The 24,688-nt window shown below is 48.0% G+C and overlaps 1 protein-coding gene across 2 annotated transcripts in view; it reads right to left on the reverse strand.

Moving 5' to 3' along the window:
- The window catches only part of eepd1 (endonuclease/exonuclease/phosphatase family domain containing 1), a 212,121-nt gene that overhangs the window by 53,822 nt on the left and 133,611 nt on the right, over positions 1–24,688 (reverse strand). For both annotated transcript variants that reach the window (XM_038796934.1, XM_038796935.1), the window contains exon 5: positions 2,965–3,016. In XM_038796934.1, coding sequence (XP_038652862.1) covers positions 2,965–3,016 — 52 coding nt within the window. The remainder of the gene's footprint in view (positions 1–2,964; positions 3,017–24,688) is intronic.

Genomic DNA, 24,688 nt, shown 5'->3' on the forward strand with positions numbered 1-24,688 from the left:
TGTCACTATCACCAAAATGCTCACCTACCTCCAAATCTAACACCTGTCCTGGTTCATTACCCAGTACCAAATCCAATATGGCCTCGCCTCTTGTTGGCCTATCTACATACTGCATCAGGAAACCCTTCTGCACACATTGGACAAAAACGGATCCATCTAAAGTACTCGAACTATAGTGTTTCCAGTCAATATTTGGAAAGTTAAAGTCCCCCATAACAACTACCCTATTATTTTCGCTCCTATCCAGAATCATCTTTGCAATCCTTTCCTCTACATCTCTGGAACTTTTCGGAGGCCTATAGAAAAGCCCTAACAGGGTGACCTCTTCTTTCCTGTTTCTTAACTCAGCCCATACTACCTCAGTATTCGAGTACTCATCAAATGTCCTCTCAGCCACCGTAATACTGTCCTTGACTAACAATGCCACCCCACCGCTTGATAATTACAGTCATTGGACAAGTTATTGAGTTCCCTTAGAAATTCAGCTAGTGTTTCTGTAGACCGTTGGCGGAGAGTCGTGAACACATGGCGAGTGTAAACTTCATTAATAGGCCTTACATAAATTTTATCGAGAACTGCTAGCGCTGCAGTATATGAACTGGCCGAGTTTAGTTGCGTAGAGATTCTGTGGCTGACCCTCGCGTGCAGTAGGCTTAGCTTCTGTTCCTCTGTCGTTTCGGCTGTGCTCGCTTCTGCCAGGTAGGCCTTGAAGCACCGCAGCCAGTGGGAGAAGATTTCTTTAGCCTCTGCATCCTGCGGGTCGAGTTCCAGGCGTCCAGGCTTGAGGGCCGATTCCATGATCGATCTTTACTGTTAAGTCGATTAGCTTGATGGAACCATCAATTCACCAGACACGTGTTTCCGATATGAATCTAGGCTTTAATCAACTTACTCCAGAGCCAACCTGTTACCCGTTGATGAACTCTTAGTGAACTCAGGCTGACTCTGGACAAGGGTATTTATACAGCAGCACTAGGGGGAGGAGTCGTGGGCGGAGCCAAGGGTGGAGCCCAGTACAAGTTCCTGAGTACTCCCAGAGCTACTCCCCCTAGTGGTTGGACAGCGCTACTGCGCTTACAAAGACAGTGTGAATCATCATATATTACGTTCACCACAGGGTGTACCTGTGTTTGTTAAGGATTATGATGAACTCTTCTCTATAATACTCCTCAGTCTTATACTTTGTAAGAGGACCACAATGTAAGTGTCTGATAACGCTATAAAATGCAACATTGATAATGTAGAGGTCCATTAGCTTTAATTAGGTCACTGAAGATTACTGGGTGTAGGTGCAGATGCATGAAGATTTTAATCAGTTTTGATTTTGCACAGTAGCTGGGAATTACATGTTTCCTGTGCATCTTAAACATCCTTACCATTTCAGTTATCTGAAGGCATGTGTCTGCTTCAATGCCGAGCTACTTCACAGACGCAGGCATGCAAGCTGACTTTTTCATGCAGTTGGCTTCCTCCCCACACAACACCCCACAACCAGACTCCCCCACTCCCCACATTTATTAAAAATAGGTTGATGAGGATCACTGTTACTGCAGGTGGGAAACTAAACTGGTTTCAAATCAACAAATGCTTCAACTTAAAGGAACAATCTAAACTAAAACCAGTATGGTGTGTACTTCCACCATTGTGGTAAAACCCATAAGCTCTGAGACATAAAAGCAAACCCAGAAATAAAAGGATCCGAGATTGGGCGGTGGAAATAGTCCGATGGCAAGTTCCTCCTCGTGCCTGACAATACAAAACATGTTCCAGAGCAAAGATGTATTACCATTGACAAAATTTAATTCCAGGTCAAAGAGAGAATCCGTCAGTGCATTGAGAACATTGGAAGCAAACACCTGTACATGGAATCCAGTTTCTCCAGTTAGTGAACATATAGTCCAGAGGGAATTAGCACACTCTGTCTCACGCCTAGGATACCATTCAGCAATTTCTGTGTGTCACAATCCTTTCCTCACAATTAAACATGGAACTCAATCTGCATTTATGCCACATGAGGTTTATAGGTGGTAAGTTGTGCAAGTCCACTGACATATGGTAATCAGCAAAACACATAAAAAATGCTCAAGTTTTATTGAACATAACATGTAATAATAACCATTATGTGCTAGGGGAACCTGGACCTTCCTGATCAAGCTTTCTGTGGCTCTAAATATGACTACAGCTCTCATGGTTAAAGCTTACTAACTGTAGTATAAAGAGTTAACAGATGGGATATGCTACTATACAACGTAGATGATGTACCACTGGCACCAGTCAGTCATGTGTTAGACCAGAGAGAGAGAGAGGTTTGAATAATTTCTAAGAGCTACATGCCCACCCTGTAACCTGTTTAGATGTAGTGCTGATAAACAAGTGTTAAGCAGATGCCAGAGTATGTCTGAAGTCTGTCTCGGAACTAAGTTTCATACCGAGGGGTAAATTTTCCAGTCCCGCCCGCCACAGGAATCGACCCCTCCACCCCCCCAAGAGTCCAAGACAGTCCATCTCAGAACACGGTCCATTGGCTACAGAACACTTTAGGATGTCCTGAGATTGTGAATGGCAGTTTTTAAATGCAAGTCTTCCTTTTTTTAAATCTTTCTATTAGTTGTGCTCTGCACCCTAGAGAAAGAGGTTATAGTTATCACGATGGCTCCCACCTCCTAATCTCCAAAATGAGCAGAGTAAATCAACATGCTCGTACCCCGGACTGGAAGTTACATTCATAGGAGCACGCTGCCCCATCCCTGCTGCCATAATCTATATGCCCAGGGGGCTCAGCTGGTAGACACAAACCATTTCAGCTTTACTGTCATCATTTGTGACAGTACCTGAACTGGCAAAAGAGTTAATGGTTCTCCACAAAGTCCAGTCATCTATTAGCTGTCACATACATTTATTGACTCACTTCTTCAGATTGTACAACTCTCAAAGGCAACAGCTTTTCTCGATATAAACCTTTACCTTTTCTAGAGCTTCCCGGTCAATAATTTCTTGCACAGCCAATACCTTGATGCTGGAAAACAAGAAAGGCAACACTTCAGTAAATCAAGTTATCTCATCCAGCACAATACTTGCAACTTTAAGGCATTTATTTAGGCATCTTTGGGGCTTCCCAGGTCCATCAGGCCACCCACCATAAAATCCATGGAAACCAGGATAGTGGAAATATTCTCCAGAGGACCATCCAGGCTGCTTGCTTTACTGTTTTGTTTTTGAGATGAAGCTCCAAACAAAAGTTGCAGGGAGAATTATAACAAAAGGCAGACTAAAAGCATTGGTCCTGAATTTACTCCATTGTAAGTACGAGCTTATTTATTTTGCCCTTGGTGAAGTTGTCAGGGGTAGTAAGCCATATAACAACTGATCATCAGCCTGAAACAGTAACTATTTCTCTCTCCAGTGACGCGACCCGAGTTGCTCAGTAGTTTTAGTGTTTTTTGATGCGAGTTCAGATTCCCAGCATCTGGAGTATTTTGCTTTTGTAAGCTGCACCTAAAGTGCATTTTTAAACAGAAGATGATGCAAGATCCAAGCAATTAAAAATGCAGATGGAATGAAAACAGGACACACATTTTTCACCCATTGAGCAGTCATGTCAGCTGTGGTCACAATATGTTCCAAATGGTGCAAACGCATTTGAAATTGCAAAGGAACCAACATCCAAGTTAAGACAAGTGCAGACTAGAGACTGAACCAGAGACTTTTTCTCGGTCCGCGTGTCTCAGCTACACACTGCCAAAGAGAGCAAGGCCGCAAAAATCGATAACTCCTGAAAACGTGTGCATAGAGTACCCCCCCTGTTCGTTGCTTCCGATGCAGACCTCATGCAAACTTTGTGCTGCATGCTAATTTAAATGATTACAGAGCGCAGCCAGCACTAAGCACACTGTTGAATGGCTGCATGCCTGAACAAGAGATGCAAAACCGTGAGAGGATGGCACAAATGAAAGCTGGCCCGTACGGCTTAAAGCCAGTCTGCACCTCTTAAAGGGAAGTTCATTCTCTGACTGGAGCAGGTACTGGAAATCATTCTACAACTGACAAAGAATGGCACAACATAGCAGAGTGGGCTCCGAGATTTTCTGGCATCGCACTTAAGGCCTTGGTGCAGAAGGGGGAAAGGTGTAGAGAAGTCACTTATCAGCAGGGGGCCAGGAGACCTTTGAGACAAACTTTGCGAAGACAGTGAACCCACACGGCTGTGGAGGTCAATGCCACGCATTGAGGCCCTAGGACTTTGAGGCAGTGTCACAATTTGCTAAAAGTGATCGAATCTTCAAATCCCATATCCCCTAGCTTCCCAACCTGCTCAATGCATCCCACATCCCCATCACTCACCCATCAACAATTCAGCAGGATTCCTGTCATGATATGCAGACAGGCACATAATGAGATACAGACAGGCAGCTAATGAACACAGAGAACAGGACAGAACCAATCAGCAGGCAGAACACTGGTGGGTGGTTTCCCACCAAAAAAGACACGAGACACTCACACTCCGCCTCTTTCCACTGGGGACATCTACAGAGTGAGTCAGGGTGTATATATCACATAACATATACATCACGTGGCTAAGAGCTAGTCTGGTTCAGTCAGACAGAGTAATCACACTTAAATTAGCAGAGTCGAACTCACTGAGAACTGAGCTAACTGTGTGACAGGTTCAATAAATCAAATTTAACTAACTTCAAGGTCTGGAGTATATTTCAGAGATAGCTGCATCCAGTTGCAGCCCCTGTTATCTCAGTGTGCTCAACACGACAATTCCTAGCTAATGGTTATTGTTTCACCTCACCATTGTAAACTTAGTAATGCTACAAGCAACACCCATATCTCAGCTTGCACACACTTCCGGCTATTCAACAATGACAGCCTCATTACCAAACATATTGCACCACATTCAATTACATACTTTGTTTCCCCTCTAGGGGGGCAAGGTGGTGCATAACCAGCAGAGGACAGTTACAGCTGCAGCCTTGCAAAAGTCCGAGCAAAAGGCATTGATTACCATCATTGAACTGGCCATGATTGAGGCCGTGGCCAGCGGCAAAGCTGTAATAATTGAAGATAACAATATCCACATACCTATTTCTCCTCCTCACATCCCACATCCCTGTCATTCCATAATCCCTTCTGAATTATAAGACTGCAGCTCTTACTCTCTCCCCTTCTCCTCACCACAATCCTACTTTCGTACATTTGTCCTTTCACATGTCCAATTGCACCCTGGCCAAGCAGTGGAGGACGAACAAGAGATGAATGAGCAGGAAGACAGTGATGAAGAAGAAACATTGTCACTCGGTCTCACACTCACAGCCACCAATGATATTGGCGCTGTGTATACTTTAGGGGATAGCCGAGAGGCGAACTTGCACGTGGTGAGATTCTGGTCACGATGACATAACAGGGAACAAAGACTGCAGAATATCCAGCACACGGGAGGACAAGGCCATGCACTAATACTGCTGTAGAGAACTTCGATGAGGTGGGCGACAGAAGGCTTATGAATGTACACAATGAAATACTTGGTGCATTGGCAGTCCTGTCTGAATGCCTGGGGTCAACGGCAAGGAGAATGGAGAAATCCAGCACCGACAAGCTCCAGGCATTTTACAGAACACGGAGCCCATTTTTCGCAGATTCCATTGGTGGCCAACCCCAAGATGTACCATCTGATGGTCGATGTCCCCACTTCTATTGCAACACAAGCCAAAGTTGCTCAATATCTGCTGGCTGCAGTGGAAGCTCAAGACTGCATTCAGGCAATCTCTGACTGCTGTCATCGCAGCTGTCATATCAGTGTTCAAAGGAACTTGCAGCATGTCACAGCAGTCTATCAATCTGCTCTCCAAGACATTGCTAGGATTGCCCGAGGGAGTAGCAGGGATTCCAGAGAGCACAAATTTGATGTCCTCTCTCAAGGTTGCAGCATTCGTCCTCCTATCACTGCCACTCCGCCAGTGCCCTTGCACTTTCCAGTTAGTCAGCCACCCCAGACTGCTGCCACTCAGGTAGAGATGGTGTAGTCCAAAGTTGGACCCTTCTAGATCCAGAGATGCTTGGGGTCATCCTCCAAGGCCACCTGCAGTTTTCTCCACTCAGTCAGGCCCTGCTGCAGCACAAGAGAACTAGGTCAGACAGAGGCAGGCACTAAGAGAATGCAGAAGGTGATTAGTTAACCTTTCTATGCCATTTGACATGGTTTGATTGATAAATTTGATTTGAAATATGCATGTTACAGTGGCCTTTACTTTTGCATTGTAGCAAAGCAGACACTTTGATGGTCAGTAACAAGGAACAGTAAGTTGTGGGACTTCTTTCCTCCTCTCAGCTTATTGCTGTACAACTGGTGGCAAGGCTGTAACCTCAAAAAAGTCAGCTTGTGTAGCAAGTAGCAGACCATTACAAATCCTCTGCCGAGTACAGAGGGCTTCTTCAGAGTGGTCCAGGCAGTGGAAGCGTTAAACACTCCCAATTGCCTGACCAATTTCACTGCATGTGGCAGTATAACTTTCACTATTTGCAGCTTATGTGAGCATGGGCTGCACATTGGAATCTTGACATGGGTCCTCAAAGGACAGCCCTTGTCATCCAATAGCCACTCTTTGGTGTGCTGCAATGCCTCAAACACACAGCAAATGAATGCAGAATGAATGCATTCTGTCTGCTGTCAGGATATCAGGCATTAGCCTTCATGATACATTGCGTCCAGTTACATACCAGTTGGATACTGAGGGAACGGAATCCCTTTTGTTCGCAGTGCATCTCAAGAGCTGACATGTGGTGCCTGCAAAACAATGTCCATGCAATGGCACTTTACACGATGGAGAGGTCTACAATCCTCATGAAGCCATTAGATTACTTTGCCTTCTTCTCTCTAGTAAAACAGAATGAAATGAATTCAGCTGTCTTGAACTAGAGCTTCAGTGGCCTTCACCGTATGCAACAGTGGATGGCAAAATCAGAGATGTTGCAAATATTGTCCACTCCAGCTTGGAAGTTCCTGGCCACAGTCATGTCCACAACCACTGGCAATGCTCTCCGTGCTCTGCTCTGAGGCTGGATTACTGGCTGCGGATGTTCTTAGTCAGGTGGGGATGTTTGACACTTAATTCACAGAGGTTTAGTGAATTGTGCGCTGAACATGGGCTCCTGCTGTGAGCCCTTCTCCTATTGCTCCCTTTCCCAACCTCTTCTTTTGCTCTGTGTCACCTCGTTTTATTCTTCAAAGACATGCATACTACTACACCCATGTGAGCAAGTAGCCTGTGGAGAACCCTTGAAGTCTGAATAAAGTCCTACAGTGTGTACCACATGATTCCCTGCAGCTTTAGGAAATTTAAACACTGTGGAAAACACCAAATGTTTCTAAAATCGCAGCAACAGCTGTTAGAAATCAATCAGCAACTCTGGTGGTGTAATGGTAATTTCATTGTACTAGTATTCGAGACCCTAGGAAACGGCTGGGTTCGAATCCAGATGGTGGAATTTGAATTCTATTAAATTCTGGAATTAACAGTCAAATGATGACTCCGAAATGATTGTTGTAGAAACCCATCTGGTTCACAGAAAATCTGCCTGGTCTGCCCTCTGAAATGGCCGAGCAAGCCACTCATTTGCATCAAACCACTAAAAAGCCTTGAAATGAAACCAGCATTTACCTAGGGATCGGGAATGACAAACTCAGATCTGTTGACGCTGCATCTGGGGTGCCAAAATTAGGAGATCTGTCTTAAACGACAACCTGACATAATCATACGCATGGAATAATGTTCCAGACACCACCATCACCATCCCTGTCCTGTTCCACCAGCAGGGCAGACCCAGAAGATGTGGCGGCCACAGTGAAGTTGCCCTGGGTGTCCTCAAGATCGACTCCAGACCCCATGAAGTTGCATGGCATTAGGTCAAACATGGGCAAGGAATCCTCCTGCTGATTACTGTGCACCGCTGATGAATTAGTACTACTTCATGTCAAACAGGTGGCATGGTCGCAGAACATACTCAGGTTAGGTGGCTTCAATGTCCATTACCAAGAGTGGCTCGGTAGCACCAGTACAGACTCAACTGGCTGAGCCCTAAAGGACATAGCTGCTAGACTGGGTCTGCAGCAGCGAATCATAGAATCGCTACAGTGCAGAAGGTCAGTCAGCTCATCGGGTCCGCACCTGTTCTGAAAGAACACTCTACCTCGGCCGAATCCCCCACCTTATTCCTGTAACCCCACCTAACCTTTACATCTTTGGACACGAGGGACAATTTAGCATGACCAACCTGTCTAACCTTCATGTCTTTGGACTGTGGGAGGAAACCGGAGCACCGGGAGGAAACCCACACAAAGGGAGAATGTGCCTACTCAACAGAGTCAGTCATCCAAGGCCGGAATTGAACCCCGGTTCCTGGCGTTGTGAGGCAACAATGCTAACCACTGTGCCACCATACCAACCCACGATGATGAGGGAACTAACAATATACTTGATCTCCTCCTCACCAACATGCCTGCATCTTTCCGTTAGGAATGACATTTGCAAAGTCCTTATGGAGATGAAGTATCATTGTCCCATTGAGGATATCCTCCACCATGTTATGTGGCACGAGCACCATGCTAAGTGGAATAGATGTCTAACAGATCTCGCAAATCAAGACTAGACAACCATGAGGTACGGTGAGCCACAGCAGCAGAATTGTACTCAACCACAATCTGGAACTTCAAGGCCTGCATCATAATAATAATAATCTTTATTAGTGTCACAAGTAGGCTTACATTAGCACTGTAATGAAGTTACTGTGAAAATATTCCGCACTCTATTACCAATAAGCCAGGGGATCAACCGTGGTTCGATGAAGATCGCATGGCAAAAGCAGCAACAGGTATAGCTAAAAATAAGGCATCAACCTGGCGAAGCTACAACACGGACTACTCGCATGCTGAACAGCGTAAGCAGAAAATGATAGATGAAAATGAAATGAAAATGAAAATCGCTTATTGTCACGAGTAGGCTTCAAATGAAGTTACTGTGAAAAGCCCCTAGTCGCCACATTCCGGCGCCTGTTCGGGGAGGCTGTTACGGGAATCGAACCGTGCTGCTGGCCTGCTTGGTCTGCTTTCAAAGCCAGCGATTTAACTGTGTGCTAAACAGCCCCTGTTGGGGAGTAAGCAAGATGGAGTAAGCAAATCCACAACCAACCTATCAGATTTCAGCTCTGCAGTCCTGCCACCTTAGTCGAGAATGGTGGTGGACAATGAAACAAATAACTGGAGGAAGTGGCTCCACGAATATCCCCATCCTCAATGATGGAGGAGCCTAGCACATCACAGCAAAGACAAGGCTGAAGCATTCACAACAATCGTCAGCCAGAAGTGCTGAGTGGGTGATCCTTCAGGGTCTACCCGGTAATATGGGAAGTTGTCCAGGTGTGTCCTGTACACAAAAAGCAGGACAAATCCAACCCGTCCAATTACTGTCTCATCAGTCTTCATCAGTAAAGTAATGGAAGGGGTCATCAATAGTGCTATCAGGCGGCACTTGCTCAGCAATAACCTGCTCATTGATGCTCAGTTTGGGTTGCACCAGGGCCACTCAGCTCCTGACCTCATTACAACCTTGGTTCAAACATAGATAAAAGGGCTGAACTCCAGAGATTAGGTAGAGTGACTGCCCTTGACAGCAAGGCAGCATTTGACCGAGTGTGACATCAAGGAACCGAGCAAAACTGGAGCCAATAAGAATCAGGGTGAACACTCTCTGATGGTTAGTCATGCCTAGCACAAAGGAAGATAATTGTAGTTGTTGGAGGTTCCAGGACATCACTGCAGGAGTTCCTCAGGGTAGCGTCCTAGAACCCAACCATCTTCAGCTGCTTCAGCTTGACTTTCCTTCCACCATAAGGTCAGAAGTGGGAATGTTTCCATATAATTGCACAATGTTCAGCAGCATTTGCAACTCCTCAGATACTGAATTAGTCCATGTCCAAATGCAACAAGACCTACACAATATCCAGACTTGTGCTAACAAGTGGTAAGTAATATACGTGACACACAAGTGCCAGGCAATGACCATCTACAGCAAGAAAGAATCTAACCATTTCCCCTTAACATTCAATGGCATTACCATCGCTGAATCTCCCACAATCAACATCTTGGGGGTGACCATTTGCCAGAAACTGAACTGGACTAGCCATATAAACACTGTGGGCGGGATTCTGTGATCCTGAGGCTAAGTGTTGACGCTGTCAGAAACGCCGTCGTATTTTTTGACGACGTCAACATGGCCTCAGGATCGGCAATTATGGCCCCTATGCGGGATCCGCACATGCGCAGTGGCACCAGCGCCAACGCGCACATGCGCAGTAGCACTGGCGCAAACGCGCGCATGCACAGTGGCTTCCTTCGACGAGAGAATCCCACCCACTGTAGCTACAAGAACAGGTTAGAGGTTAGAAATCCGGTGGTGAGTAACTCACCTCCTGACTCCCAAATTCTGTCCACCATCTACAAAGCACAGGAGTGTAGTGGAATATTCTCCCATTGCCTGGATGAGTGCAGCTCCAACAACACTGAAGAAGTTTGACACCACCCTGAACAAAGCAGCCCACTTGACTGGCACCACATCCACAAGCATTCACTCCCCCACACCAACAACAAGAACACAGTGGTAGCAGGGTGTACTATCTACAAGATACACTGCAGGAACTCACCAAGGATCCTTCACCAGCATCTTCTAATCAGAAGACCACAAGACGTAGGAGCAAACGTAGACCATTCAGCCCATCGAGGCTGCCCCGCCATTCAATGAGGTCATGACCAATCTAATATAATCCTCAACTCCACTTTCCCACCTTATCCCCATAACTCCCTTATTGATTAAAAATCTATCTACCTCAGCCTTGAACATACTTAACAAGCCAGCCTCTTTAGCCTTTGCGGTAAATAATTCCACAGATTCACTATCCTCAGAGAGGAAATTTGCCTTATCTCGATCTTAAATGGGCGACCCCTTACTCTGCAATTATGCCCTCTGGTCCTAGACTCTCCCACAAGGGGAAACGACCTCTCAGCATCTACCCTATCATGCCCCCTGAGAATCCAATATGTTTCAATAAGGTCACCTCTCATTCTTCTAAACTCCAATTAGTACAACCCCAAGATCTCTATTATCTAGAAGGACAAGGGCAGCAAATTCATGGGAACAGCACCACCTGGGCGTTCCCCTCCAAGCCACCGACCATCTGACTTGGAACTATATTGCTGTTCCTTCACTGTTGCTGGATCAAATTCCTGGAACTCCCTCCCGAACAGCACTATGGGTGTACCTACACGACATGGACAGCTGCGGTTCAAAAAGGCTGCTCACCACTACATTCTGAAGGGCAATTAGGTACGGGCAATAAATGTTGACCTCGCCAATGATGCCCACACCCCATGAATGAATAAACAAAACCTGAAAATAGTAGATGACCCCTTTAAATAACAGTGGGGAGTCCATCAAGTTGCTATGTGTGGTAGTCACCACTTGTAGTATATTACATGTATTAAGGCATTGCCCGTATAGTAGAGGTACAAAGGTAAATCCCTGCCTGCTGGCTCCGCCCAGTAGGTGGAGTATAAATGTGTGTGCTCACTGGTGCTGCAGCCATTCTGGTTCCAGCTACAGGAGGCACCACATCTCTCTCAATAAAGCCTTGATTATTCCACTATTCTCACCTTTGTGGTAATTGATAGTGCATCAATTTATTGAGCAAGATTTTTTAAATGACGGATCTTAGCATCAAGCCTGATCGCCTGCAGCTGAGCCCTCAAGCAGCCAACGCTACGTCCGCCTTTGACCACTGGCTAGCCTGCTTCGAAAGCTACCACCGAACATCCACAGAGGAACCCTCGGACTCCCAGAAGCTCCAAGTCCTCTATTCACGGCTGATCCCTGACATATTTCCTCTCATCCGGGATGCACCACCTACTCCGATGCTATGGGACAATACATTCGACCAGTCAATCAAGTATACGCCAGGCACCTCCTGGCCACGAGACAGCAACTCCCTGGGGAGTCTCCGGATGATTTCCGGCATGCCCTGCACATCCTAGTAGGAACTGTGACTGCCAGGCAGTTTCGGCAGTCCAGCACACAGAACTCTTAATTCGAGATGCTTACATTACGGGCATGAAGTCTGCGTACGTCCGCCAGCGGCTACTGGAAGGGGGTACGCTTGATCTTGCGGGATCTAGGCAGCTCGCTAACTCATTAGAAGTGGCCTCCCGTAACGTTCAATCCTAAACCCCCGACCGCTCGGCACCCTCATGGGCATCGTGGGCCCCACCAGCTGCCGACTCCAGCTCACCACAGGCCTGCGCCGCGCGGCAGCCAGCCAACTCTGGGGGGCCCCAAGTGCCATTTTTGCGGGCAAAGCAAACACCCCATGCAGCGCTGCCCGGCACGGAGCGCGACCTGCAACGGCTGTGGGAAGAAGGGGCACTTTGTTTCTGATTGCCAGGCCTGGTCGGTCGCTGCTGTTTCCAGGCCCGGCGTTCCTACACCGCCCACGTGCGGCCCGTGGGCACCGACACCTTCTTCACCGCAAGCCACATGCGGCCCGTGGTCGCCACCATCTTTGATGCCGCCCGCCATGTGCGCCGCCATCTTCGGCGCCATTTTGCACAGTGCCTCAGGACCCCAGCTCGTCTGGCCGTTCATCGCCTGCCACTACCTCCGCCACCGCTGACCAGCCTGAGACCTCCCAGTATCTCCCAGCTCACCTCTATCACCCTGGACAAGTCCCGGCCCCTCAACCTCGCGACCGCGTGACGACGGTGAAGATCGATGGGCACAAGACGACCTGCCTTTTTTACTCCGGGAGCACAGAGAGCTTCATCCACCCCACTACGGTAAAGCGCTGCTCCCTCCCGGTAACACCCCGTCACCCAGACAATCTCACTGGCCTCCGGATCCCATTCTGTGGAAATCCGGGAGTACTGCATCGCGACCCTCACTGTCCAAGGCATAGAGTTCAGCAACTTCCGGCTCTACGTCCTCCCCCACCTCTGCGCTGCCCTGTTACTCGGCCTGGATTTTCAGTGCCATCTCCAAAGCCTAACCTTAAAATTCGGCGGATCCCTACCCCCCTCACCGTCTGCGGCCTCACGACCCTTGAGGTCGATCCACCTTCCCTGTTTGCGAACCTCACTCCAGATTGAAAACCCATTGTCACTAGGAGCAGACGGTACAGTGCCCAGGACAGGACCTTCATCAGGTCGGAGGTCCAAGGGCTTCTGCGGGAAGGGGTCATTGAGGCCAACAACAGCCCCTAGAGAGCTCGTGGTAGTAGTGAAGACTGGGGAGAAGCACAGGGTGGTCATTGACTACAGTCAGACCATCAATCGGTACATGCAGCTCAACGCATACCCACTCCCGCACATATCTGACACGGTCAATCAGATTGCGCAGTATAGAGTCTTTTCCACCTGAGGTCCGCCTACCACTAGCTCCCCATCCGCCCGGTGGACCGCCAATACACTGCATTCGAAGCAGATGACTGCCTCTATCACTTTCTTAGGGTTCCCTTCGGCGTCACTAATGGGGTCTCGGGTCTTCCAGCGAGAGATGGACCGAATGGTTGACCAGTATGGACTGCGGGCCACCTTCCCGTACCTAGATAACGTCACCATCTGCGACCATGACGCAAACCTCCAAAAATTCCTCCAGACAGCTAAACTCCTTAACCTCACATACAATAAGGAGAAATGCGTGTTCTGCACCAACTGCGTAGCCATCCTTGGCTATGTATGGAAAATGGAGTTCTAGGGTCCGACCCCGACCGCATGCGCCCCCTCATGGAATTCCCACTCCCCCACTGCCCCACGGCCCTGAAAAGATGCCTGGGGTTTTTCTCCTACTACGCCCAGTGGGTCCCTAATTATGTGAACAAGGCCCGCCCGCTCATTCAGTCCACAGCTTTTCCCCTGACGGCTGAGGCCCGCCAGGCCTTCAACAGCATCAAGGTAGACATCGCCAAGGCCACGATGCACGCGGCCGATGGGTCCCTCCCCTTTCATGTCGAGAGTGATGCATCAGACGTAGCTCTGGCCGCCACCCTCAACCAGACAGGCAGGCCGTGGCATTCTTTTCCCGCACCCTCCATGCCTCCGAAATTCAGCACTCCTCTGTCGAAAAGGAGGCCCAAGCCGTTGTGGAAGCTGTGCGGCATTGGAGGCATTACCTGGCCGGCAGGAGATTCACTCTCCTCACTGTTGGTTGCCTTCATGTTCAATAATACACAGCAGGGCAAGATCAAAAATGCTAAGATCTTGAGGTGGAGGATCGAGCTCTCCATCTATAATTACGAGATTTTGTATCGCCCGGGGAAGCTCAACGAGCCCCCTGACGCCCTATTCCGCAGCACATGTGCCAGCGCACAAGTGGACTGACTCCGGGCTCTCCACTATGACCTCTGCCAGCCGGGGGTCACCCGGTTCTTCCATTTCATCATGGCCCGCAACCTGCCCTACTCCATTGAGGAGGTCAGGACCGTCACCAGAGACTGCCAGGTCTGCACAAAGTGCAAGCCGCACTTCTACCGGCCAGTTCCAGCGCACTTGGTGAAGGCCTCCCGCCCCTTTGAGCGCCTCAGCCTCCCCTCCACTGACCACAACACGTACTTTCTGAACGTGACTGATGAGTACTCCCGGTTCCCTTTCGCCATCCCATGCCCCGATATGACTTCTGCCACAGTAATTAAAGCCGTGCGCAGCATCTTCACTCTGTTCGGTTTCTCCATCTACATCCACAGCGATCGGGGATCCTCTTTTATGAGCGATGATCTGCGTCAGTTCCTGCTCAGCAAGGGCATTGCCTAGAGCAGGACAACCAGCTATAACCCCCGGGGAAATGGGCAGATGGAGAGGGAGAACGGGACGGTCTGGAAGGCCGTCCAGCTGGCCCTGTGGTCTAAACATCTCCCGGTCTCTCACTGGCAGGAGGTCCAACCCGACGCGCTCCACTCCATCCAATCGCTCCTCTGCACCGCGACTAACGAGACCCCTCACGAACGTGTGTTTGCCTTCTCCAGGAAGTCCACCTCCGGGCACTCACTCCCAACATTGCTGACAGTTCCTGGACCCGTCCTCCTTCGCAAGCATGTGCAGACCCATAAGTCGGACCCCTTGGTCAAAAGAGTCCACCTCCTACATGAGAACCCGCATTACGCCTACGTGGCGCACCCCGACAGGCGCCAGGACACAGCCTCCCTCCGGGACCCAGGACACAGCCTCCCTCCGGGACCTGGCACCCGCTGGATCCCTACCCACATCCTCCGACTTGACACCGCCCCCCCCCCCCTCCCGGTTGCCTCATTCACCCTTGCCCCACTCACACTCCCTCCAGCGAACCTCACCGTAGCCCCCGCCCCAGGAGGATCCGTCCTCCCGCTGGTTCCACTCAGGGGGGATGAAGATGAGGACAACACGCTCCCGGAGTTGCAGGTGACCAAGTCGGCGCCCACATCACCACCAGGACCGAGGCGATCGCAGAGGGGGGGTCAAGGCCCCCGACAGACTTAACTTGTAATGTTTTCCACCACCCCCGCCGGACTCTTTTTTAGCAGGGGGTGAATGTGGTAGTCACCACTTGTAGTATATTACATGTATTACAGCACTGCCCGTATAGTAGACGTACTTGGGTAAATCCCTGCCTGCTGGCTCCGCCCAGTAGGCGGCATATAAATGCGTGTGCTCGCCGGTGCTGCAGCCATTCTGGTTCCAGCTACAGGAGGCACCACATCTTGCTCAATAAAGCCTCGTTTATTCCACTACTCTCGTCTTTGTGGTAATTGATCGTGCATCACTATGTTCAGCTATACAAAAAGAGAGGGCGTTAGCTGCAGCACTGAGTTCCAAAATGGCAGCACTGGCATTTCACACTGACTGACATCATGATCTGCCTACTCTTGGTGGAAGCTCCCAACGCCCTGAACAAAATATCGTCCGGCATAGTTGGCACCTGACATGTGCATGCTACTGTGGACATCATTTTGGAGAAAAAACAGAATTCGTAATGCTGAAGACTGGGGGCTATGGAGCTAAATATCACAGCCCGAGGACCTCAGACAAACTGAGTACTGAACCAAGGAACTTGACAAGGCTGGCTTTATTTCTATTGCGTTGAATGAACACCACAGCCTTCTTTCAAAGTTCTGCCTCAATGGACGCTGACTATGTCCTGCCTCTGATTTACTGGCCTTAAGACTGAGGTTTCTCAGTGATCAACACAATGGCAGATTTCCCTTTGTCCCTGAAGATAATCACATTTAGCTCACTTGACAGTGCCAGCTGGCAAGAGTTCAACTCATTACCGTTTCTTTTTGCAAATAGTTCACTCTAGCAATTTGAGGAAGTTTTAAATATTTACACTAATTTGGTGGAAGTATAAACTAATTCATGCTCAAATTTGGCTATTAAAACGTTCCCAGCTTGTATGCTTCATATACAAGATACTAAGTCGATCAGGCGAAGGTATAATACTTTGGAGATATAGGTTGGCCTGACAACAAACTGGCAATAATTTATTTTAAAAAGCCTACACTTCTTCGCTACATAGACTTGTGAAAAATACCAGTAAAAATGAAGGTGATTTATTTAAACAAATAATTTTATTTAAAGTACGTGGTAAATTTTGTCTGTTGCCTTTTATCAAGGGAGCTTCAAAGAACTTGCAAGGCATTGAACAAATTGTCCACTAATGGGGGAAATAATTTCTAACTGGCAAAGCTCAGCCAGAATTATAGGAAGGACTTGAATAGATGAGGTTGAGGATTCCCCATTGGCGAGTCTGGGCTTCCTCATTGTTTTAACAGTGGTTTCACTAGTTCCTTCGCTGAAATAGAATATTGTTGTCCTCTCCTTTGGGCAAGGAATCAACGAGGAACCCTGTTCCTTTTTAAAAAAAACTTCACATTAAATTGTGACGGCCGAAATATTCTAGAACTTGCATTATTGACAGAGTGGCGACGGCAGTCAATTAGTCAGAGTAAAAAAAACAAAGCAGTTTTCTTGCACATGCAGAAGAAGCCCGCTCAACAGTATATTGCTCCCTTCTGCCTCTTTCCCTAACCCACCCCACCCTATCCCTGTAGTCTATCTGACACAAGCCACATTTGCACCTGGAGGGGTAAAAGCTTCAAGGTTCAGGGCTATCGGCCAATAACGTTGAATTCTTTTTTTAAACTGCTTTGGAAAAGCCAAAATTACTTTCACTTCCACCTGTGTCAGTGTTTGAAACGTTAAGTTAAGATTTGATGACGCAACGGAAAGAGATGTCATGGCAACCATCAAAGCTAAATGAAACAAAAGGCGCCCAAAAGCTGACGACGTGGCAATATACAGGGCAGAGCAGGGGGGGGGGAGGGGACACACACCTCAGTCAGGAGATCGTCAACAGCTTCATGGACATTGGATCAACAATCACCAGCAGTGTGTCCCTTGATGCAGAGACTACTGCCATGATTGTCAAGGCCACAGCATTTCAAAGCTGAGAAGGCAAGTGTGGACCAATAGCAAACTGACCAAAAATACAAAACTCCCCATGTTCGCTGCATGACTTGTGTTGTTAGTGCCCTGTTTTACAGTAGCAAAGCATGAACGACTTATGCAAGCCAGGAAAAGCGGCTAGTCAGCTTCCATTTTTACTGCTTCAGATTAACATTGGGCATCTCTTGACAGGACAGTCAAAGACAAAAGTACACTAGCGGCAGGGATTCCCAATATTTATTCTCTTGAGTCAGTGGTGGCTCCATTGGCTGCGCCATATAAGCTGAATGAATGACATCCACATCATTCCCAAAGGTATGCTATATGGTGAGCTTGCTATTGGCACAAGGCAAACAGGTTACCCACATCTGTGATACAAGGATATCTGCATGTGAGACCACAAGTTGACCGGGATCAGAGTTGATAGACTCATAGAATATACAGTAGAAGGAGGCCATTCCGTCCATCGAGTCTGCACCGGCCCTAGGAAAGAGCTCCCCACTTAAGCCCACCCCTCCCCCATCCCCTCAACCCAGTAACCCCACCTAACCTTTTTGGACACTAAGGGCAATTAGCATGGCCAATCCACCTAACCCGCACATCTTTGGACTGTGGGAGGAAACCGGAACACCTGGAGGAAAACCATACAGACACGGGGAGAACATGCAGACTCTGCACAGTAAGAAGTCTTACAACACCAGGTTAAAGTCCAACAGGTTTGATTCAAACACGAGCTTTCGGAGCGCAGCTCCTTCCTCAGGTGAATGGCGAGGTATGTTCCAGAAACATTTATATAGACAAAGTCAGAGATGCTGGACAATGCTTGGAATTCAGGCATTTGCAGGTAATCAAATCATTACAGATCCAGGTAGAGGGATAATCACAGGTTAAAGAGGTGTAAATTGTCTCAAGCCCGAACAGTTGGTAGGATTTTGCAAGTCCAGGCCTGATGGTGGGGGGTGGATGTAATGCGACATGAATCCAAGATCCCTGTTGAGGCCGCACTCATGCGTGCGGAACTTAGCTATAAGTTTTTGCTCGGCAATTCTGCGTTGTCGCGTGTCCTGAAGACCGCCTTGGAGAACGCTTACCCGGAGATCAGAGGCTGAATGCCCTTGACTGCTGAAGTGTTCCCCGACTGGAATGGAACATTCCTGCCTGGTGATCGTTGCACGATGCCCGTTCATTCGTTGTCGCAGTGTCTGCATGGTCTCGCCAAAGTACCTCGCTTCGGGACATCCTTTTCTGCAGCATAAGAGGTAGACTACATTGGTTGAGTCGCACGAGTATGTGCCGCGTACCTGGTGGGTGGTGCACAGACAGTGACCCAAGCCGGGAATCAAACCTCGGACCCTGGAGCTGTGAAGCAACAGTGTTAATCACTGTGCTACCGTGCATGGGACGTCCTTGCTGCCAACTGAACTATCTGGTGACAGTCAGGAACCTGATCCACGTTTATGTGGACAATGCTGAACGGTGCCCAGCTACGGCCTTGCTGGGGAGATCCCAGGAGGCCAGTGGATATCGAATGAGTTCACCAAAGTCGGTTTTAAATCCATTTCGGTGCACGCCATTTGGTCCCATCCTGACTTTGACGCCTCACGGGACTTGGGTGGGTCCCGCGAGGCGTGAAGTCTCCCAGGAAACCCACAGGGGCCTCTGCCGGGATTCACCGACCGCACCGCACTCGAGCGAGAGGCCAAAGTGGTTGATGGATCGCGCCCAAAGAATAAATATAGGCCCTTGCTTATGACACACACAGCCTGAAAACAAACTTTAAAAATGTGAAGAAAAAGACGTGTACGTGATGCATGAACTTGGACTATATTTAACAAGATTTATTTAGGGGGCAGCACGGTAGCATAGTGGTTAGCATAAATGCTTCACAGCTCCAGGGTCCCAGGTTCGATTCCCGGCTGGGTCACTGTCTGTGTGGAGTCTGCACGTCCTCCCACTGTGTGCGTGGGTTTCCTCCGGGTGCTCCGGTTTCTTCCCACAGTCCAAAGATGTGCGGGTTAGGTGGATTGGCCATGCTAAATTGCCCGTAGTGTCCTAATAAAAAAAAGTAAGGTTAAGGGGGGGTTGTTGGGTTATGGGTATAGGGTGGATACGTGGGTTTGAGTAGGGTGATCATGGCTCGGCACAACATTGAGGGCCGAAGGGCCTGTTCTGTGCTGTACTGTTCTATGTTCTAAGAGATATATTCCATGCACAGCTCAAAAAAGACCAAACAAGCTGCTTCAAAACTGAGTCACATTGCTCCTTGTGCAAGGCTATGAAAGAGATGGTGGTATTGTAATTCACTTGTCTTGCAATGCAGATACCCAGCAGGGCTGGCCCAAGGTACCGGCAACTCGGGCAGTCGCCCGGGGCGCCATGTGCTAGGGGGCGCCAGAGACTCGGTGCCAACCAGCGCATGCGCGGTGGCCGCCCTCCCCCAGGGCGGCCCTCCCCCAGGGCGGCCCCCCCCTCGGCCCCGCCCCCCCCGGCCCCGCCTCGGCCCCGCCACCCCCCTCCTGCCTCGGCCCCGCCCCCCCTTGGCCCCGGCCCCGCCCCCCCTCGGCCCCGCCCCCCCGCCACCCCCCTCCTGCCTCGGCCCCGCCCCCCCTTGGCCCCGGCCCCGGCCCCGCCCCCCTCGGCCCCCCCCCCCCCGAAGGGCGCTGAAGTTCAGCTTGCCCGGGGCGCCAGCAACCCTAGGGCCGGCGCTGATACCCAGGCTCACGCTCTGGGAACATTGGTTCAAATCTCACTATGGCAGCTGATGGAATTTAAATTCAATTGATAAAGTCTGGAATTGAAAGATAGTATCAGTAATTGTGACCATGAAACGATCATCGTTTTCTGTAAAAGCCCAACCCATTAATGTCTTTGAGGGAAGGAAATCTGCCATCTTTACCTGGTCTGGCCTTTATGTGATGCCAGGCCCACAGCAACATGGTTGACTCCTCACTGTCCTCTGGAATGGCCGACCAGTTCAAGGACCGTTTGGGTAACAAATGCTGGCCTCGCTTAGCAATGCTTCAAAAATATCTTTTGTTCTATCCTCTTATCTGACTAATAGTACCGGAGATCATTTGGTTAGTATTAAGTGTCAAGCAAATATTTTGGAAACATTCAGTGATGATTGTTACCCTGCAAACCATTGGAATATTGATGTGTGTGATAATAGATTCCCTAAACTTCTGAAGGTTTGAGTGCTCCTTTAGTTTCCCGCATGACGCTGAGATCACAAACCACAAGTGTGGTTCAGTTTGTTTGGGATAACCACTGTAGTTCCAGTTCTGGGAAAGTCTGCACAACCACAGTCAGAAAGAAAACACTGCAATAACAGCAGTGGGCCATGAGGTCACAGGCAGTCACATGCCATTGACTCAGCTGACGGTCTTGAAAAGCTTAACAGATGCGAAAGACTTCTGTTTTTTTTCGTCTTGCTGCGATGTCAGCTGGCTAGGTGTTGTTTGTGTGCATGCATGGAATATGATAAACCAATTATCTGTCAATTATCTCATTGCTGCTCGTGTGATCTCGAAATACACAAATTGGCTGCTGCGTTTTCTACCTTGCACACTTCAAAAAAAATTATTCATTGGCTGCAAAACGCTCCAGGGACCTGAGGCCATGTAATGCACTACAAGGCATCTTTCTGTAATATACAAGAGAAGTTCAACAGGAATCTCGCAAGCATTCTGATGAAAGATCATTGACCTGGAATGTTAACTCGGGGCGCGATTTAACGGGAGAAAAACAGAGTCTGGCGTTGGGCATGTTTTAGAGGGCAGCCCCGTTATCAAACGGGACTCTGGCCTGGATTCACTGCTGCATGCTGACGGTAGTGGGGTAGTGATGCAGCAGAGAATCGGGCGTCCAGGTAAAAATGGGATTGGCGCCCGGGATCCGGGTTCGTGCCCACACGCCAGTGGGAGGATGAAAATGGATGCAAATGGATCCTAGTAATTCATTTGCAGCCACCTAGTGGGCCAGGCACCAGAATCTCCAGGCCTGCATGATTCTCTGGTCCTCTGGGCCGGACATCACATGGGCAGGAATCACTACTGATATTTACCAGCGTGGCCCTAACGTGGTGGACCAAGTCCATCCATGAACCAAAGTCCATCCGAGGGTCACCCTTCCCCATACGATGCAAAGCCTGCTCACCGGATCTCTCCCAGATCCCCCCCACCTCACCCCCAAGAGACCCCCTAAATAGGGACACTCTCTAAATATGGAGAACCCCAGAGATCATGAAATAAAGGAACCCCCCCAGATACCGCCAAATTGTGGGACCCGCCAGAGACCCCCTAAATAAAGTAAACCCCCTCAGATACTCCTAAATAAAGGGAACCCCCACAGAAAACCACTTAAAAAGGGGACCCCCCCAAGACCCCCCTGAAGAGGGGGACTCTCCTCCCCCCCCCAAAGACCCTCTGAGAGCGATGAGGGCATTCCATTTATCCCCATTCACGCTTGAGCAATTTTGACGTACAGCAAATTGACAGCATTTAACTCACTTTGAAGTGGTTGATGTTTGGAAACATTGTGGATACAGCACTTCAGAGTCACTCAAGCATGAAAGAAGATGAATGAAGCAAGGCTGACAGCTGTGTGTGTGAAAGCTATCAATCACAGGGAACTGAATGAATGGCTTGCAGCTCAATGATCTGAAGGGCTTAAACACAGGTCACTGGTTTACTCTTTCCAGGAATTCACACATAGTGCTTCCTCTGTCTGAGCCAGCAGCTGTGTGCCCAGGTGAATATCACAAAGAACAATACAACACAGAACAGGCTTTTCGGCCCTCCAAGCCTGTACCGGTCATGATACCAACCTTGGCCAAAATCCTCAGCACTTCCTTGTGCCGTATTCCTCTGTACCCATCCTCTCCATGTATTTTTCAAGATGCCTTTTGAATGCCTTTAATGTATCTGCTTCCACAACTGTGACGGATTTAGGTACACCGAATCTGATAATACAATTTTACAAACCTATGATTTAGGTTAAGCCACCAAAAGAGGGAAATCTGTTTCTCTCCTAAGACTCAGAATAGCTCTCACGAGGGGAGGGTGCCTTCCTGAGTCTCAAATAGTAAAACAGGATTTGAGTTACTTTCTTGTGGAAGAAGTTCAGATACGTTACTCATATCTACGTTACCTCTATCGATCATGGATCCTTGTCATTTGAGACCTCCTAAATGAGTGTCTAGGATCTAAAACTTTGAGAGTAAGTCTACACAGTTTAATTTCTAATCATAGTATTTTTATTATACAATACTCTCAATTGACACATACAGAATTGCAGTGTTAAAAATATAAATTAACAGTCCTTAGTTATCTGTTAAGAATATAAAACAGTTAACAGTCCTTTGTTATCTGCTAACAAACTAACTTCTCTTAAGAGAATGATATATCTAAAACATGGAAATACCTCAAATATCTCATATCAATTTCTAATACATTTCTAAAAAGTTTAACAGAAACATAATTACAAAAACCACATTGGTCTTTGTTGAATGAGACAAGCTGCTGAACAGACTTTTACTCACTTCAGGGCTTCGTGAGAATAATTTTCTGCTGCAATGCCCCTCTTTTTATACATAAAATCTCCTGGTATCTCATCACTTACGTTGGCTAATTTCCTGTAGCCAAATGGTCAGGTTTGTTGTGTTATCAACAATTATGTGCTTTAATGATCTCAGTGTCTGCTTGAATGTCAGGTGTCTAAGATAATGGGTGGACAAGGGTTTGTTTAAGAGATCTCTCTTCTGTCTATTTTCAATATGTCAAGTGTTTTTGATATATAGATGGTCAGATAGACACTATTCCAACGGGTGTTATCTTAAGTGTCAAAAGTTATATAGCTAAGGAAGGAATTGTTCTTTTGCTATCTTAGAATGGTCTTCCCAGGGACTTGTTTTTTAGTTATAATTGCAGGAAGGTAATTTAAAGAATTTATGGACTGTCAATTCAAGGATCTTTCTCATCTCACATTTGTCTGGAATGGCTTAATGATCCTTGGGGTCAGTTAATGCTTCTTGCAGCAAATGGTGACTTTTGAAAGACCTTTTATTCCACTTTGAATTAAAATACTTGATGTATTAATTTCTTCTGCTTATACTTGTCCTTATTCTAAACCGAATTCTGCAGCGAGCATGATCTCCATCACACAACCTCCCCTGACAATGCGTTCCAGACACTCACCACCCTCTGTGTAAAAAGCCTGTCTCGCATATCTCCTTTAAACTTTTCCCCATGGACCTTAAGCCAATGCCCCCTGGTGACTGACCCTCCACCCTGGGAAAGAGTGCCTGTCCATCCACTCTATCCATACCCCTCATAATCTTGTAGACCTCTATCAGGTCACCCCCTCAACCTCCTTCATTCTAATAAACACAGCCTCTCTGTATAGCTAACATCCTCCAGACCAAGCAACATTCTGATAAACCTCCTGTCCACCCTCTCCAAAGCCTCCACATCCTTCTGGAAGTGTGGCTACCAGAATTGTTTGCAAGGTTCTATACAACTACAGCATGACTTGCCAGTTTTTATATTCAATGCCCCGTCCAATGAAGGCAAGCATTCCATACGTTTTCTTAACTACCTTGTCCACTTGTGTCTCCACTTTCAAAGATCTGTGGAACTTCATGCCAAGATTTCTCTGGCTTTCTATAATCCTAAGAGTTTTGCCATTTACGGTATATTTCCCATCTATGTCAGACCCACCAAAATGCATTACCTCATATTTGTTTGGATTAAACTCCATTTGCCATTTCTCTGCCCAAGTCTCCAACCTACCTATGTCCTGCTGTAAACAGTAATTATTTTCAATTGCCCCTGTCTGGACTGCCCTCTAGCTTGCTGACTGGGGTCACTTTCCTGGGGGGTCTGTGGGGAGTCCCCTTATTCAGGGAGTCTCTTTGGAAGGAGCCCTTTTCAGGAGGTCTCTGTCAGGGTCCCCCTATTTATGGGGTCTCTGGTTGGCCCCCACTATTTAGTCATTTTCTGTGGGATATCCATCTATATATCAAAAAAACTTGACATATTGAAAATAGACATAAAATCCAGGGGCAGGGGGCTGATTTGCGATGCAGGAGAGTGGGCAGGGCTGATTTGCAATGGGGGCGTGGCCAGCCACAGGACTTCGTTATTGGGCCACCCGTTCAAAATAGCAGCCCGA

This window comes from Scyliorhinus canicula, chromosome 5 (genome assembly GCF_902713615.1).
Source record: "Scyliorhinus canicula chromosome 5, sScyCan1.1, whole genome shotgun sequence".
NCBI classification, from domain to species: domain Eukaryota; kingdom Metazoa; phylum Chordata; class Chondrichthyes; order Carcharhiniformes; family Scyliorhinidae; genus Scyliorhinus; species Scyliorhinus canicula.